The sequence below is a fragment of the Oncorhynchus kisutch genome, linkage group LG10 (assembly GCF_002021735.2).
Source record: "Oncorhynchus kisutch isolate 150728-3 linkage group LG10, Okis_V2, whole genome shotgun sequence".
In the NCBI taxonomy this organism is placed as follows: domain Eukaryota; kingdom Metazoa; phylum Chordata; class Actinopteri; order Salmoniformes; family Salmonidae; genus Oncorhynchus; species Oncorhynchus kisutch.
Genome location: NC_034183.2, coordinates 59917032 through 59931842, shown reverse-complemented (window position 1 = coordinate 59931842; position 14811 = coordinate 59917032). Strand labels below are relative to the sequence as shown.

Genomic DNA, 14811 nt, shown 5'->3' with positions numbered 1-14811 from the left:
TAAAATGGAGGAATGCAGGGTCCCAGAACCGGTCACAGACTACTAGATCTGGTTGAGCACAGGAGTAACCGGAGCCCTGGGCCTGGACTGTGGTGCTGTGGTCTGTACGGTGCTGAGGAGCGCCAGCAGTGTGGGTCGCTGCGGAAACCCAGCCGCCCTGCAACTCAAGGTACCATGTTGCCCTGCTTCCTGGGCTGCCACCTCTCACCCACGGTCCTAGCTCTTTCCACATCTGCCGAGCTGAGCTCCCAGACAGAGAGAGAGAGGGAGAGGAAGAGGGGAGGAGAGGAGACAGAGTGAGAGACGGGGTGTAAGGGAGACTGCAGCCCTGTCCAGTAGACTGAGCAGACAGACTCAGTATGTCTTGCCAGTAAAAGCGATTGAACGTGAGAGACACAAGCAGGGAGCAAGGCAGAACTTTACTGGAACATAAATATACCAGGGAAATGGAAAACGAAAGATTGAGGGGGTCCAGGGGAGACGACAAATCTTAAAAATGACAGGAGGGAGAGAAAGAAAGAGAGGGGGAGGGGTACAGAGCACACAAGGGCAGAGAAAGGAAGACTCATCCCCAAATTTGTGAGATTGCCATTTTTTTTAATTAATACTCAACACGTAATTTTTGTTCATCATGTACAAAGAGAAATAAGTCATATTTTAGCACTTATCGTTGAAGATATCAGTATTATCCTTATTAGAGGTACCATGATGATTTCTTTTTGTGCAAATATCCAATGACTTTATTCATTTGTTCTTGTGGTTAATTGAATCATTTCCATACAAAAAAAATGAAGGAATGAGTTTAAATGTTTTCTCCAATATTCATATTTACACAATCTGTACAATTCTTTATTTGTATATACTTTTCTGTTTGTATAATGGTGTAAAAATGGTGTAACACTTCAAAGAAAGGGCCACAAAAGGAGAAATAATGGCCTACAATAACATGTATACAGTTGATACTATTCATGTTACATTTCACCTACTCATGGTTAATTCAATCAGGATATTCAGCTTCGGTAAAGAAAGATCACAAACTTGCCCTAAAACTCAGGCTGTCTGTACACACTCTCAGCAATGAATATTTTTTATAAAATACATTTTGCAACAACCCCTTAACCAATGTTACCCACATTACTATAACATGTGTCCTGTTATGTATCTTAATCATGAAGACAAAAGGAAATCAAACCGTTGTACATGTTATATGCTGAAATAAACACGCGCCCACAACTGATCAACCATTCGAGCATACACACACAAACACACACAGTGCACCACTTTCATTCAATCTACAAGAAATGAGAGCGCAACAAAAAATGCATAAAGTTGCAATGTTAATCCTTAATAGGCCTGTAACCAATCACTGTGTTCACAATGTAATGATTGTAATACTATTACTATCAACGTTTATATTGTAATACAAATTAAAGTCCTTTTCATCAATTGGCAAAATATTATAATAAAAACACAATGAAACCAGTGTTGTTTATTCAACTTTGAAATACAGGAATAAACCAGTGTTGTAGATGTAGTGATGTTTGTTATCATAATAGATAAATGTGTTCCAGCTGGAGTATCCACCCAATAGCATCGGCCTGTTCTACAGTCCACTACCATGGCAGAGCATTTCCTTGCTTTGGCTGATGTGACATTGCATTTAGCTTCATACCCCATTTAAACAAATGTGTATGTGTACTGACATGCTTGTGCAGAGTGGAACTGGGACCACAAGGCCTTGGGGAAAAAACACTGCTTGCTGTTTCTCACTTGCTGCACTTGCTGTCCGTAGAGTAGTTGTGGTAAAGGGTACGACAGCCTGTACGACAGTATCAGTTTATTCCACCCTGTCCAACCAGTGAAAAAAACAGTTAAGACCAGAGTGCCATTTTCAAGAAGAGTTCCTGACCATCCTTATCACAATGTTTGCCCGTACATTTAAAGGGATTCTTCCATTCAAGACTAATCAACACACCAGTAGATTCCAACACAAACACTCCAAGGGATCATGCAGTTTATTGCGATGAGTAAAATCAACATGAGTTGCATCAAAAATATGCAGACCCAAACAGAGTGCAGTGAAAACACATCTTTCAATTTCAACTTTCAGAAAAAACCCTCTAGACATGAATCCATTTGAATGAGAAATGCCAAGCTAAAATGATTTCTCCCCAAAAGTTGGAAAATAAACAAATTGAAAGTTACTGAAAGCAATAATGCTCAGACAAAAACTAGCAGATAAATAAAACAATGGCTTAGACAACATATATATCTCCTCACACATGCATACCAAACAGTTTGACACACAGTGGAGATTTGATCAAGGATAAATACATCACAAAGGATATCATTTTTTTCTCTGACAAGAACCCAAATGAACATAATGATGTCAACTCATTGCCTTGACTTACTTGATTCACCCTTCATTTCTAACCATCTGCACATTATGTTTAGGTGACATGGATGAGAAACATTTCATCATTCTATAAAGGGTTGAAAAACTGCATTTCCATTTCCTTTTGACCCCATCTGCACCACCATCCTCTGTTATTATGAGAGCAACACTGGGAAAAGTCCAATGTTTTGTGCCCAGTGCTACTGAACACGTATCACTGAAGATATCAGTATTATCCTTATTAAAGATACACAGAATGAGGAGGAAGAGTCAGTCCTGCGTAGTGTAGGCTCTATCAACACCAGTGCAGTCGGCATCAGATCCCAGTTGAATAAAGGGCAACATAACACAAATGATCTTGCAGTCAATTACTTAATCTATGAGGATTGCTTAAATGAAGGATCACAATATACAGTCTCTATATGCAAAAGCCATCTACTGGTATGTATACATGTGATATTGTATTACATAAACGTATAGATAATTGTGTGTATCCCGTAAAGCATGAAGAGTAGCCTATCTTAAAAAGAATCTAACACAATTCAAGGGAAACTTAGCAAAGACTCTTAAACTAAACGTTCTCCCTTATCACCAAACGTCTACACTAAATTATCCTCATTTCCAACACTTTACTGAAAATAGGAAAAAAGCATATTCTTAAAATAATAATTCTATTTATTGGTGAACTTTTGTAATGAAGTAAATATGAGATTTAAAGCAAATAAAAGGTTCAATCATGTCACTTATCATTATTAATCATATTTGTCTTAACTATATTTTGCATATTTTAGTTTTTGTATTTTTATGTTTTTATTACCATTTTGTTTATTTCTTAAATTGTTGTAAAACATATTGAAATTTACATCCTGACTGTCTGCCTACTGTACAAAGGGAAAATAGTTAAAAAATGTATTTACAGGGAAAAAAGATAACATACTAACGCTGACGTTGATTGATAATAACTCTCATTTCTTCCTCTGCTTTTCCGTTGCTGATACTGGACGACCATCCAGAATATGTGTATATAAAAAGTCCAAAGATACCCATCCATTTGTGAAGTAATTCACAGGGGGTGTTGACTCAGTTTGATTTAAGGCTAACTTGATGGGTTTCATCTTAATAGTATGGAGAGAGAAGTCGGTACTGAATAAATGAATAGGTTATCAACAGGTTTAGGAAAACAGCTGTTGTCACTCAATCATTTCCCCTCCATCTTCCATCTCCATATTACAGAGGTGCAGTCTGATCGTATTGGAAGTAGGAATGACTCAGCGCAATCTACTCCCTCAGCACCTTCAATCTCCATTCAGCACTGAAACACAATTTCCTGCAGCCCTTGAACTAATGACACCTCATACTAATTGAAGACAAAACCTTTCAATAACTGAAAGGCTCATATGCTGTACAATATCTTGTGTCATCAGTCAGTTTCATGTGATAAGGCATGTATTTCAGAAAGTCTGAACCCGGGGGGGGGGGGATTCCGTGCAATATAGAGGTCTCAGGCTAAAAGGACTGTCAACATCTGTCAAAGCGTACAGCGTGAGCATTCTCAAGACATCCTCCGTCTAACTGCCTCAGTCTGAGGAGGAATGTCCCATTTGGAGACATCCTCACGACTTACATTCAGCCGTTCATCAATACCATTACCATCTTCTGTGGGCAACAACATCTTTTAAGAGGATTTGAGTTCAATTTAGAATTACAGAGCATACGCCTATAATACACATTAAACACACTCTGACTGCCGTGAAGTAAAACTGCATTCACAAATGCTTCTTCAACGTGTCTCATAAGCCTGTATGGACCTTCCTAACTTCAGAGAGTGAACGCAACGGGTTTTACGAGATAAGTGGTGTGTTAAAAAGTGAGCCTAGGAGGCGGCTGGCTGTTTTCTAAGAACCTGAATCCAAAAGGGTTGATCAAATGCTTGTTAGATGAGGCACAGCAGTCTGACAGTATGTGTGGTGTTCTTTAGTATGGACCTGTGACAGGTTTATGAAGCACTTCCGATGGTATTTTAATGTCTGTGTAATAATGTCCACATCAAGTTAAGTGTTAGTTATTCAAACATGTTATTGTCTTGAAACACACCACAGTCTCTCATCTGTAAATAATGACTTGGTTTCAGAGCAGCACGTTTCTTCCTTCGAGACAAGTGGATATCGTACACATCTTAACACCTTGTTCACTACGTATCGTGCTGTTACATCACGCCCTGCTGAGCTCTCTGGGGTGCACATCATCTGGAGTCCTTTAAGGCTCGTCCTTCAGTCAGTATCTTCAGCCATCTGCTTCATGGCAAGACACGTCTTTCACAGTTGTTGACCAACAAAAGTTCAGAAACAGGGTGTGAAATCTCTTGAAACCTCAAACAAAGAAGAACCGCTCAGTACTGAGCAAATGAGGTCTTCCAGATCCTTTCCGCAACCATTTTAAAAACAGCAAATGAAGGAATGAGCATGGGCTGTATATCATTAAAACAAAAACAAGAGACCTAATGACTTTTCACTCAGTCCTTCAGGCTTGTTAGTTGAATTAGATAACAAGCTTCCTGCCACCATCGGGCAGACAAAGAAATAACCACAAATATTAAACCGTATTGAAATATCAAAGGAACATAAACCAAACCTAATGTCATAAGCACTTCATAATATCACTTTTGTTAATCACAATGTTAATAACATTATTGTTGTTTTACCCTGTTATTTCAGTAAGAATATCTTATTTTCATTTATGATTGAATTATCATAACAAACAAGAGTCAAAGACAGTTGTTTGGGTGTAAGGGAGCAGAACATCTCACTTAGAAAAAAAAGGTGCTATCTAGAACCTTAAAGGATTCTTCGGTTGTCCCCATAAACTCTTTGAAGAATCGTTTTTGGTTACAGGTACAAAACCCTTTAGGTTCCAGCTAGAACCTGTTCTACAGAGGGTTCTACATGGAACCATAAAGGATTCGACCTGGAAACAAAAAGGGTTCTCCTATGGGGACAGCCACATGACCCTTTTGGAACCCTTTTCTCTAAGAGTGTAGATGCAAAAAGAGGGAGAGTTAGTGCAGGGGGTAAACACGGCCATCGTCTTCCAAAAAACTCATTTTCGGACGCTATCATCAACATGAGTCATGACAACATCTCCTTTCTTTAATAACACTTGACCAGATGGACACTTCCCTACTCACTCACATTCCCTTCTCATAATCACTCTGTAGGTGTGACTCTGTAAGCCATTTGGCTCAAACCTGCAATATCACATTCAGAGGTGTCACTTTTGTGTTCTTTTTGAGTGTATTGATGGCAAGGGCCAAATAAATAATAGAGTTAACATAACCCTACCCACGTGTCACCTCTTGTATTCATTGTTTTGAAACAAAATAACAGGGCATGAATGTCCCCATCTTCCCTTCTAACTCACCCTGCTCTCTTCTGTCAAATATTTTCACCATTCTGTCGTTAATCTTCTCTTCCCTGACTGTTCTCCTTCCTTGTTAAAAGTGTTGCGGTTGCAATGTGGACAGTAGTGCCTCATCATCCCTGACTTCCCGGGACTAATGCCATCCCTCTCTCCCTCCATGCCTCCCCACCCAGTCTCCTCTCTCACACGTCTGACTCTATGCTGGAGAGTTTCTCGTACACGTGCCCGTTGCTGCCATTGAACGGGCGCTGTATTGGCCCCACACCCAGCGTGGAGCCGTGGAGGTTCCCTCCCAGACACAGGTCCATAGGGAACCTGGGGGCCACGGTGGACATGACCCCAGCAGTGGCAGTCGCTGGCAAGAAAGATGTCAAACCCACGGAGCCCCGGAAGTCACTTCGGCTGTTTTTTGGGGGCATCTGCTGCTGCTGCTGTTGTTGCTTTTTCATGTAGTATTGTTTGGCGCCATGCAAGAGACACTGGTCGTCACCAAAGGTTGGAATAAAGGGGTTTTGGTTGACCCTATCCGGGTAGAGAGATTTGGATAAGGAGTAGGTTCCTCCTCCACCGCCCTCCATCATGGCTCTTTCTCGGTCCCTCATGTCCCTTTCCCCCACTGAGCGGCGGTGAAGGCCCTCACCACCTCGGAACAAGCCAAACGGCGACCCTGCTTCTTTGGCCATCTCACCACCGTAGAACAGAGGGTCTCTGTCTCGCTCCTTCTCCCTCTCTGAGCCTCCATGCCTCTCAAATATGTGGGCGAAGGGGCTAACACCCTCCATATAGCGCTCCTTCTCTTTTAAACTAACACTTCTGGGTGGAGGCAACATCCCGCTCATTCCTGCACCCCCCATGCCCCCACCGCCCCCTCCTAGATCCCCCATGACCCCCCTGACTCCGACTGCCTCCTCTTTCTGAAGGTCTACGAAGGTGTCGCACGAGTGTTGCCGTCGGAGGGGCTTTCCAAAGCCGGCAGATTTCCTACGCTGGGCTTGAGATTGAGGCTGGGCACCTCCACTTAACCCCACAGCCCCCATGCCTCCGCCTTTCCCACCCCCCATCTGTTCCAAGAGGTGGTTGTTGTCCTCACTGATGTCGTACAGGTTGCCTGTCTTTTTGCAGCCCTCGCAGCGCATGCAGGTGGCAGAGCTGGGACGGCTGTTCCCTCCACCCCCCGAGGATCCACAACTAACCCCTCCACCGTACCCGCCTCCCCTCTCCCCCGCCCCGCTGCCATGCATTGACATCTGCTTGACCCCTCCTCCGCTGGCACGGCAGTTTCGACACTCCCAGTCTCCTCCTGCCAACCCCGCCCCTGATGTGCCGCCCCCACTCTTAGACTCTGATTTCTTGGGTTTATTTTGTTTCAGGAAGTCGTCCACTGACACCAAACTTGTACAGTTCCCCCCGCCGCCTCCACCCCCCCCTCCAGGACCGTCTGTCAGATCCACATGTTCCCATTGGGGGACACCATCTTTGGGGCGGAACTGGTCCAAATAGAAATCCCTCACACTCTCTTTGTCACGGAACAGGTAGGATGTGCTCCCTGCATTGCCGCCTCCTCCTCTTTTGCGTTCGGAGGCCAGTAGGGGCGGGGAGGAGGAGCGGTGGCCATGGTAGTGGTGGTAGCCTGTGTGGTAGGGCTTTCTCCGGTAGCCCAGCTCAATCTCATCCAGCTCTCGTCTCGACTTGGCCGAGGCGGGCCTCTTTTTCAGGCTGTCGCGATACTGCTTACGCTTTTTAGCGTTGCCCTCCAGGTTCCCGTAGGTGACCGTGTGAGTGGAGATGTCTGAAACATCTGAACGGATGTTTCCGTCATCCTCTCTGCCCCCTCCCCCACAGTACCTGTCGTGCCCGGGGATGTAACCTGAGCTAGAGGCCCCTCCCTTGAAGGAGAACTTTCCGTACAGGTCTGACAGTCCCGATTTGAAGCCCGGCCCGGAGGGTGGGTTCTGACTGGCAATCAGGTCAAACTTACTCATGTTCCTGTGGGTCAGGGCAGAGCGTGGCTGGGTGGTGAAGATGGGTGCCACTCCTCCACCTAAACTGTCACAGTCAAACATGCCCCCTTCCAGAGAGCTGTTGCTGCCCAGGCTGTGGGGTCTGTTAAGTGGCGGGCCGCTGAGCCCCAGGGCAGAGCCTCCGTGGTGGTGCAGGTAGTGGTCCTGGTACAGGTTGCTGTCCTTCAGGTGGAGGTTCCCGAACGTCCTCTCCACCTCGTTGATGTAGTCGCTGAACATGTTATCCTCCGGCAAGTATGGAGGCTTGCAGTCCGAGTGACCTGCCAGGCTGCGGCGGTGCTCGGAGATGTCGTAGACAGATGACTCACGACGGATGAAGTCCAGGGCGCTGTGAGGCGAGCCGTTAACCCCGGACAGGGAGGCCATGTTCTTAGCGGTTCGGAGCAGACGCAGGATGTTGGATTGGGTGTTGTTCATGGTGACCGATGGAGAGTCGAGAGCTGAGCTGCTCTTCTCCTCGATCTGAACCCCGTGGATGCAGCTGTAGATGCCCTGTGAGTGAAGAGGGTCATTAAGCAGCATTAGAGAGGGTAAGGGAGAGTCAGAGGCAGAATAAAGGAGAACTAAAAATAGGGTTTCTAAGAGTAGACTGAGGAGAATGAGAGGGAAATAGAGACTGATAAATAACACAGGCATGTACATAGCCTATGCAACAGTTGAACATTAGACCGTGGAACATGCACTACACATAATATCTACACTACTGGTCAAAAGTTTAAGGACACCTACTCATTCAGGGGTTTTTCTTAATATTTATATTTTCTACATTGTAGAATAATAGTGAAATGTCAAAACTATGAAATAGCACACATGGAATCATGTAGTAACCAAAAATGTGTTAAACAAATCAAAATATATTTTATATTTGAGGTTCTTCAAATAGCCACCCTTTGCCTTGATGAAACCTATGCACACTCTTGCCATTCTCTCAACCAGCTTCACCTGGAATGCGTTTCCAACAGTCTTGAAGGAGTTCCCACATATGCTGAGCATTTGTTGGCTGCTTTTTCTTCACTCTGCGGTCCAACTCATCCCAAACCATCTCAATTTGCTTGAGGTCGGGTGATTGTGGAGGCCAGGTCATCTGATGCAGCACTCCATCACTCTCCTTCTTGGTAAAATAGCCCTTACACGTCCTGGAGTGGTGATGGATCATTGTCCTTCTTAAAAACAAATGATAGTCCCACTAAGCACAAACCAGATGGGATGTTGTATCGCTGCAGAATGCTGTGGTAGCCAAGCTGGTTAAGAGTGCCTTGAATTCTAAATCCTTTAGTATTGGTTTCTATGCAGTACTTAAACCATGAAGGCATGATTCACACTGTCTCCTCTGAACAGTTGATGTTGAGATGTGTCTGTTACTTGAACTCCGTGAAGCATTTATTTGGGCTGGAATCTCTGAGGCTGGTAAACTCTAATGAATATATCCTATGCAGCAGAGGTAACTCTGGGTATTCCATTCCTGTGGCGGTCCTCATGAGAGCCAGTTTCATCATAGTGCTTGATGGTTTTTGCGACCACACTTGAAGAAACTTTCTAAGTTCTTGAAATGTTCCATAAAGACTGACATTCATGTCTTAAAGTAATGATGGACTGTCATTTCTCTTTGCTTATTTGAGCTGTTCTTGCCATAATATGGACTTGGTCTTTTACCAAATAGGGCGATCTTCTGTATACCACCCCTACCTTGTCACAACACAACTGATTGGCTCAAACGCATTAAGAAGGAAAGAAAATCCACAAATGTACTTTTAGGAAGGCACACCTGATAATTGAAATGCCTTCCAGGTGACTAACTCATGAAGCTGGTTGAGAGAATGCCAAGCGTGTGCAAAGCTGTCATCAAGGCAAAGGGTGGCTATTTGAAGAATCTCAAATATAAAATATATTTTGATTTGTTTAACACTTTTTTTGTGTTAAATCACTACATGATTCCATGTGTGTTATTTCATAGTTTTGAGGTCTTCACTATTATTCTACAATGTAGAAAATAGTAAAAATAAAGAAAAACTCTTGAATGAGTATGTTTTCTAAAACTTTGGACCGGTAGTGTAAACAGAGATAAGTAAAGTGTCTACCTCTAGTCTGGATTTGACTCCTTGTTTATTGTTTCTCCATTAAGTGGTAAAATACAGATTCACATGGACTGAATGTAATGTATTTCTACTGTATGTGGGTATACGAGACAGGAGAGCATGAGGAAGTAGGAGAGAGGAGAGGATGGGGAGATGATTGATAATGACAGAGATGCAATAAAGCCCTGTGGGTCTCAGCGGTCAATACCTTCAATCAATGTGATTAGAATTCAGCTGAACAATACCCCGTGGCAGTTAATAAATACCCCCGGCATCGACTGTAGACCGCCATAACATAAACCTCCAGAGAGAGGATGAGGCCATGAAACACTGACATAATGATGACAGAAAGACAAACCGTGCTATTTGCATCCTGTGATGTATAATACAATATTCAAATACAAATGGATGGAGAGTGGGCTGAACAAGGTATGACAGATGAATGAGTGGGATCAAATCAATCTGACCCAATGATTTTTAAAACATTTTGTCTGGGAAATGACAGCAGAGGTAATAGGACCCTTTGGCCGCCATTAAAGGTCAAAGGTGTACTGGTCAATGGCAATGATTCCTTAACAGGGTAATTTTCATGTCACCTGTCCTCTCTCTCAGCCTTGATGCCATGACAACCATGATGCCAACCTTGTTCCTTGTCAACTCTTTCATCAGCGAAACAGCGCCACTCTGTCTCTGTATGTGTAGGTCATCTACAGTATCTGATGCTGTCTGGTCATAAAGAGTATGACATTGTTGCCGCCCTTAGCATTGAATGCAATGGAAGCCAGCAAGCATTTTTCCTCCCTCGATAAAAAAAACAACATATAAAATAATAGCCAATCAGTGTTGAGGTAAACTGAGTGAGCTCAAATGTGAATGGTCCTGCGGCACCAAAACAAAGTGTCAAGGGAAGCCAGTTTGGATTTGGCTTCACACCAATCACATCACATTGAGAGAAATATGTCATTGACAGAAACAACTTGAATTGTTGCATCTCGTTGTGTTGTTGTCTTCCGGTGTCTAGCAAGCTAAAATTGTCCCTTTTCTAAACTATCCATGGATAGAGATAGGGATTTGGACTTGTGGTTTTACTTCATCTCCGTACTAGTCAATGAATATACAGTGATTCTGATCCAACCATAAATTCATACATTGTTGTGCCCCTGAACTGAGAGGATGGAAGTTCAATATGTAGCTAGATGTAGTAGGCTAATGTTAACTAGCTAACGTTGCCCATGAAAGGAAGTTGGGCTAGCGAGCAAGCACTTTAGCCAGATAGCCTAGGACAACATAAACTAAAAGTGTGTACTGTAAGTCATAGACTGTTTCGTCAACATGAAAGAGAGAAGGATGGCATTGGCGTATCTCTACACACACAAATCTGAATTGTGGACAGCCACATCATATTTATCTTCTGTTGATTGGACTAAATAGTTTTTGGTATCTTTTAGTTGTCACTGTAGAGGTGATTTGATGGTGTTGAAATGTTGAAGTTGAAATGGTGCTGGAATAGTGGAGGCAGCTCCTGTTTTCTTTGTGACTTGCGGGAACTCTACGTGGTTCTAAATCAATAGTCGTTTAGTAGTCCGAAAATGTTGAAAACATTAACTTGCTTGACCATGCTGCAGGTCATGTAGCTTTTTGTTACATGCAATATGCTTTGTGGACTTTATCGGACAGATGTTGCTCTCTGGTTTTGTGATGAAACAAAGGTGCGGTTGAAATTATTCTGCCACTGTGTCTTCTTATTGTCTCGGTTTTAGGCCTATATCACAGTGGCAAGGCATGTGAACTAACAAGTTATAGAGCAAACGCAATTATCTCAACACATAGGTTGTAATATGGCTTTTTTTTCTGGCTTGGCTTCCCCAGTGATTTTACCCACGCACCACTACTGACTCTCCCATATTCTCTGTGACATGCTGTCCTTGTGTTTACTCAACCCTCAACCCTTGGCAATGTTAGACGACATCATGTGTGCTCCGTTTGAGCTGTTAGCAGAGATGAATCAACAAAACAACAGAATGCCTTCGCATCATCAATGGTGCTTCATACTCAACTGAGATACTCCACATGCCCACATAAAGTAAACAGTCCCAGACTGTCTCTGGGAGTATTTGGGCAGGGACGTGTGAATGGTAATAGCTCTGGCCCGAGCATTAGAAATGTAAAGTCATGGAGGCACCGAAAATCTATACCTTATTACAAGAGTGTACATGTGATTCACTAGCTGCCCTGTCCTTGAATAGCCTATATGTGGCTTTATGCAAATAATACTACCATGGGACCATTTGAAGATGTAGCAATTAGGCTTCATATATTTACAGTACTTATCTAAACTCTTAGCTAACGTCATTAGATGGTTTCTTAAATCAGTGTAATGAATTAGTTAGTGAACTAGTTACAGTGTTGCAGGTGTAAGAGGAATACCTTGGCTAATGAAGCCCTGCTTACTGTTTTTCACCAGCGCAGAGGAAACTGTAACCAACAAGGGCTTGGACACTAGACTCCAGCCAGCTGTGACAGATTTCTCATTCTTACAGTGCTGAGCTTAAATGTTAATTGCGGTAATAATAGTAAAGTTTATTGGAGTATGCTGTGAAATGAAGAAACAGAATCAATCCAATGGCACAGGGAAAGAGGCATCAATGGAAAATATCAAACTAAATGAGAATGAACCAATGTGAAGCCTTACCCCAGGATTGTGAAAAGAGAATAAACCATCCTTTCCCTCATATCGGTAACAATGATTCGTTTTTTTTATTACGACCCAAATTACGGCATGCCGTGTAAGGGCACGGGACAAAGACCAAACAAACACGTACACAAAACACGGTGTTGAAACCCAAACAAAAGAGAGAGGAGTACCTGTAATAAATACACAAGCGCACAATGATTATCACACGGGACGAGACTTGTAATCATCTGCGCAATGCACAAGGGCACGAAAGCCCAAAACACACAGCACAGATACTCAGACGCACCAACGGACATTGGAACAATAATGGACAGCCCAATGGAAACCAAAGGGTACATATATACAAATACTAATCAGTGGGAATAGGGGCCAGGTGTGAGTGATGAAAGTTCCGGAAGGATCAGTGACAATTGTTGTTTAATTGTCCCTTGAAAATCTGGTATGTGGCGATGAATTCTAATAAATAAACCTATTGTAGGTTGTTTCCTCTGAATATTCTGGAGGTGGTATATAGAACCTAAAAGGGATCTTCGGCTGTCCCCATAGGAGAACCCTTTGAAGAGTTCCAAAGACCCCAAAAGAGTTCTACCTGGAGCCAAAAAGGGTCTGACTGGAACTAAAACGGGTTCTCATATAGGGACAGCCGGAGAGGCCTTCTGGAACATTTTTTTCTAAGATTGAACTGTATTCAAGGGTCACATCCAGATATTTACCGTCACAACAACTAGGAAATAATATCATGAATGCATGTCATAATGGAACCTCACACAAATACAAAGATGAATTGTCCTCATACAAATGCTAATGGTATAATCATCAACGCTTCTGTCTTTGGAATGACAAGCCAACTGTCATGGATACACACCCAAACAACACACTGACAAACACATACTAAAATTGACACTATAACACTAGACACAAAATAATCCACTGTTTTTCCTCTGCCCTGGTTTTCAAATGAAACGAGCAATGGATTGTGTGGCACTGTGGTACATGAGCCACGTGGTTAACCCCGAGCGTTTCACCTTGGTGAGTTACACTGGAGCCATGTCAAAACAGTTGGACTGCAAATCAAATACATCGGGGTGACTTTGCTCCCAGGAGAACCAGTAATCTACCCTCATTTCTCTGGCTGAGTGAACAATCGATTTTGGCTCAACATTTTGTAAATATTTACCCCGGATGTGAAACGGGCATTAGCATCAAAACAAAAGAAGAAAGCTGTCTGTGTTCAAACTAAACTCAGAGTTTGGCATTGGTTGGCCACTGGGGACATAAACTACATACTGATTTCTGCTATCAGGGCCGATAAGCCTTCTACTTGACCAGGTTTCTTTATGGACTACCTTTTCCAAGAATAAAGCACTCTCATTTACTGGGTATTAGAGACAGTAAAGTTGAGGATGTTAGGTTGATGATGAAGGTCATAACTCTGATGCCAAAGGGCACAGATGCAGATCACAGGACCGCAGGAAGAAAACCCAAGTGAAGAACAGCCATGTATGAGTGTGTGCAGACAGTTACTATGGGTGTCTGAAGTGGACTGGCTCACCCTGCTGATGGAGAAGACGAAGCCTGGCTTGCCCGTGCAGTAGCCCATGAAGCAGAAGCGCAGTTGCCAGTAGAAGGCATGCTCGGCGATGAAGGTGATGAGCGACAGAGCCATGGCCGCCCCCAGCATGTAGAAGACGCCGGCCATGTTGTCCACGTCCAGCTGGCTGCTCATCACCTCGTTCTTCTCATGGTGGCAGATCCCCGTCAGCCACATGGCCTCCAGCTCCTCCATGTCACCTGGAGAGAGGGACAGGATGGAGGGAGGAGTCAAGGAAGAGTGGGGATGGGAAGAGGAGGGAGAGTGGGAACAGGCGGATGGAGGGAGGAGTGGGGACAGGGTATGGAGAAGGAGGGAGCAGTGGAGGGAGAGAAAGGAGGGAGTAGGAGAAGGGTGTGGAGAAGGGAGGACATGATGTAGCAAGAGGATAAATATTGGAACGGGAGATTGATGCAAAGTGAGCAGAGAAAAGGTATAGGGATGAGGGTTAGGGAAAGACAATTTAAAATATAGGTCTGAAAATGATACCTAAAACTGTAGAGGACAAACACTTAAAGGCTATTGCATGCAAGCCTTTGGTGGCAATTTAATGAATACAGTTTTACAATACATCCCAGTTTTCATATTCATGACAGGACACTTCAGATTCAGCAAAT

The 14811-nt window shown here is 43.4% G+C and overlaps 1 protein-coding gene across 1 annotated transcript; it reads right to left on the bottom strand.

The window, feature by feature from the left end:
• Positions 1-576: 576 nt before the first annotated feature.
• LOC109897359 (glutamate receptor ionotropic, NMDA 2B) lies at positions 577-14341 on the bottom strand (the record flags this gene model as incomplete). Its single annotated transcript, XM_031834330.1, is given in 2 exon segments — positions 577-8325; positions 14156-14341. Coding segments are annotated over 2 exon segments (2517 nt in total), but the record flags the coding sequence as incomplete, so codon positions are not given.
• Positions 14342-14811: the final 470 nt, after the last annotated feature.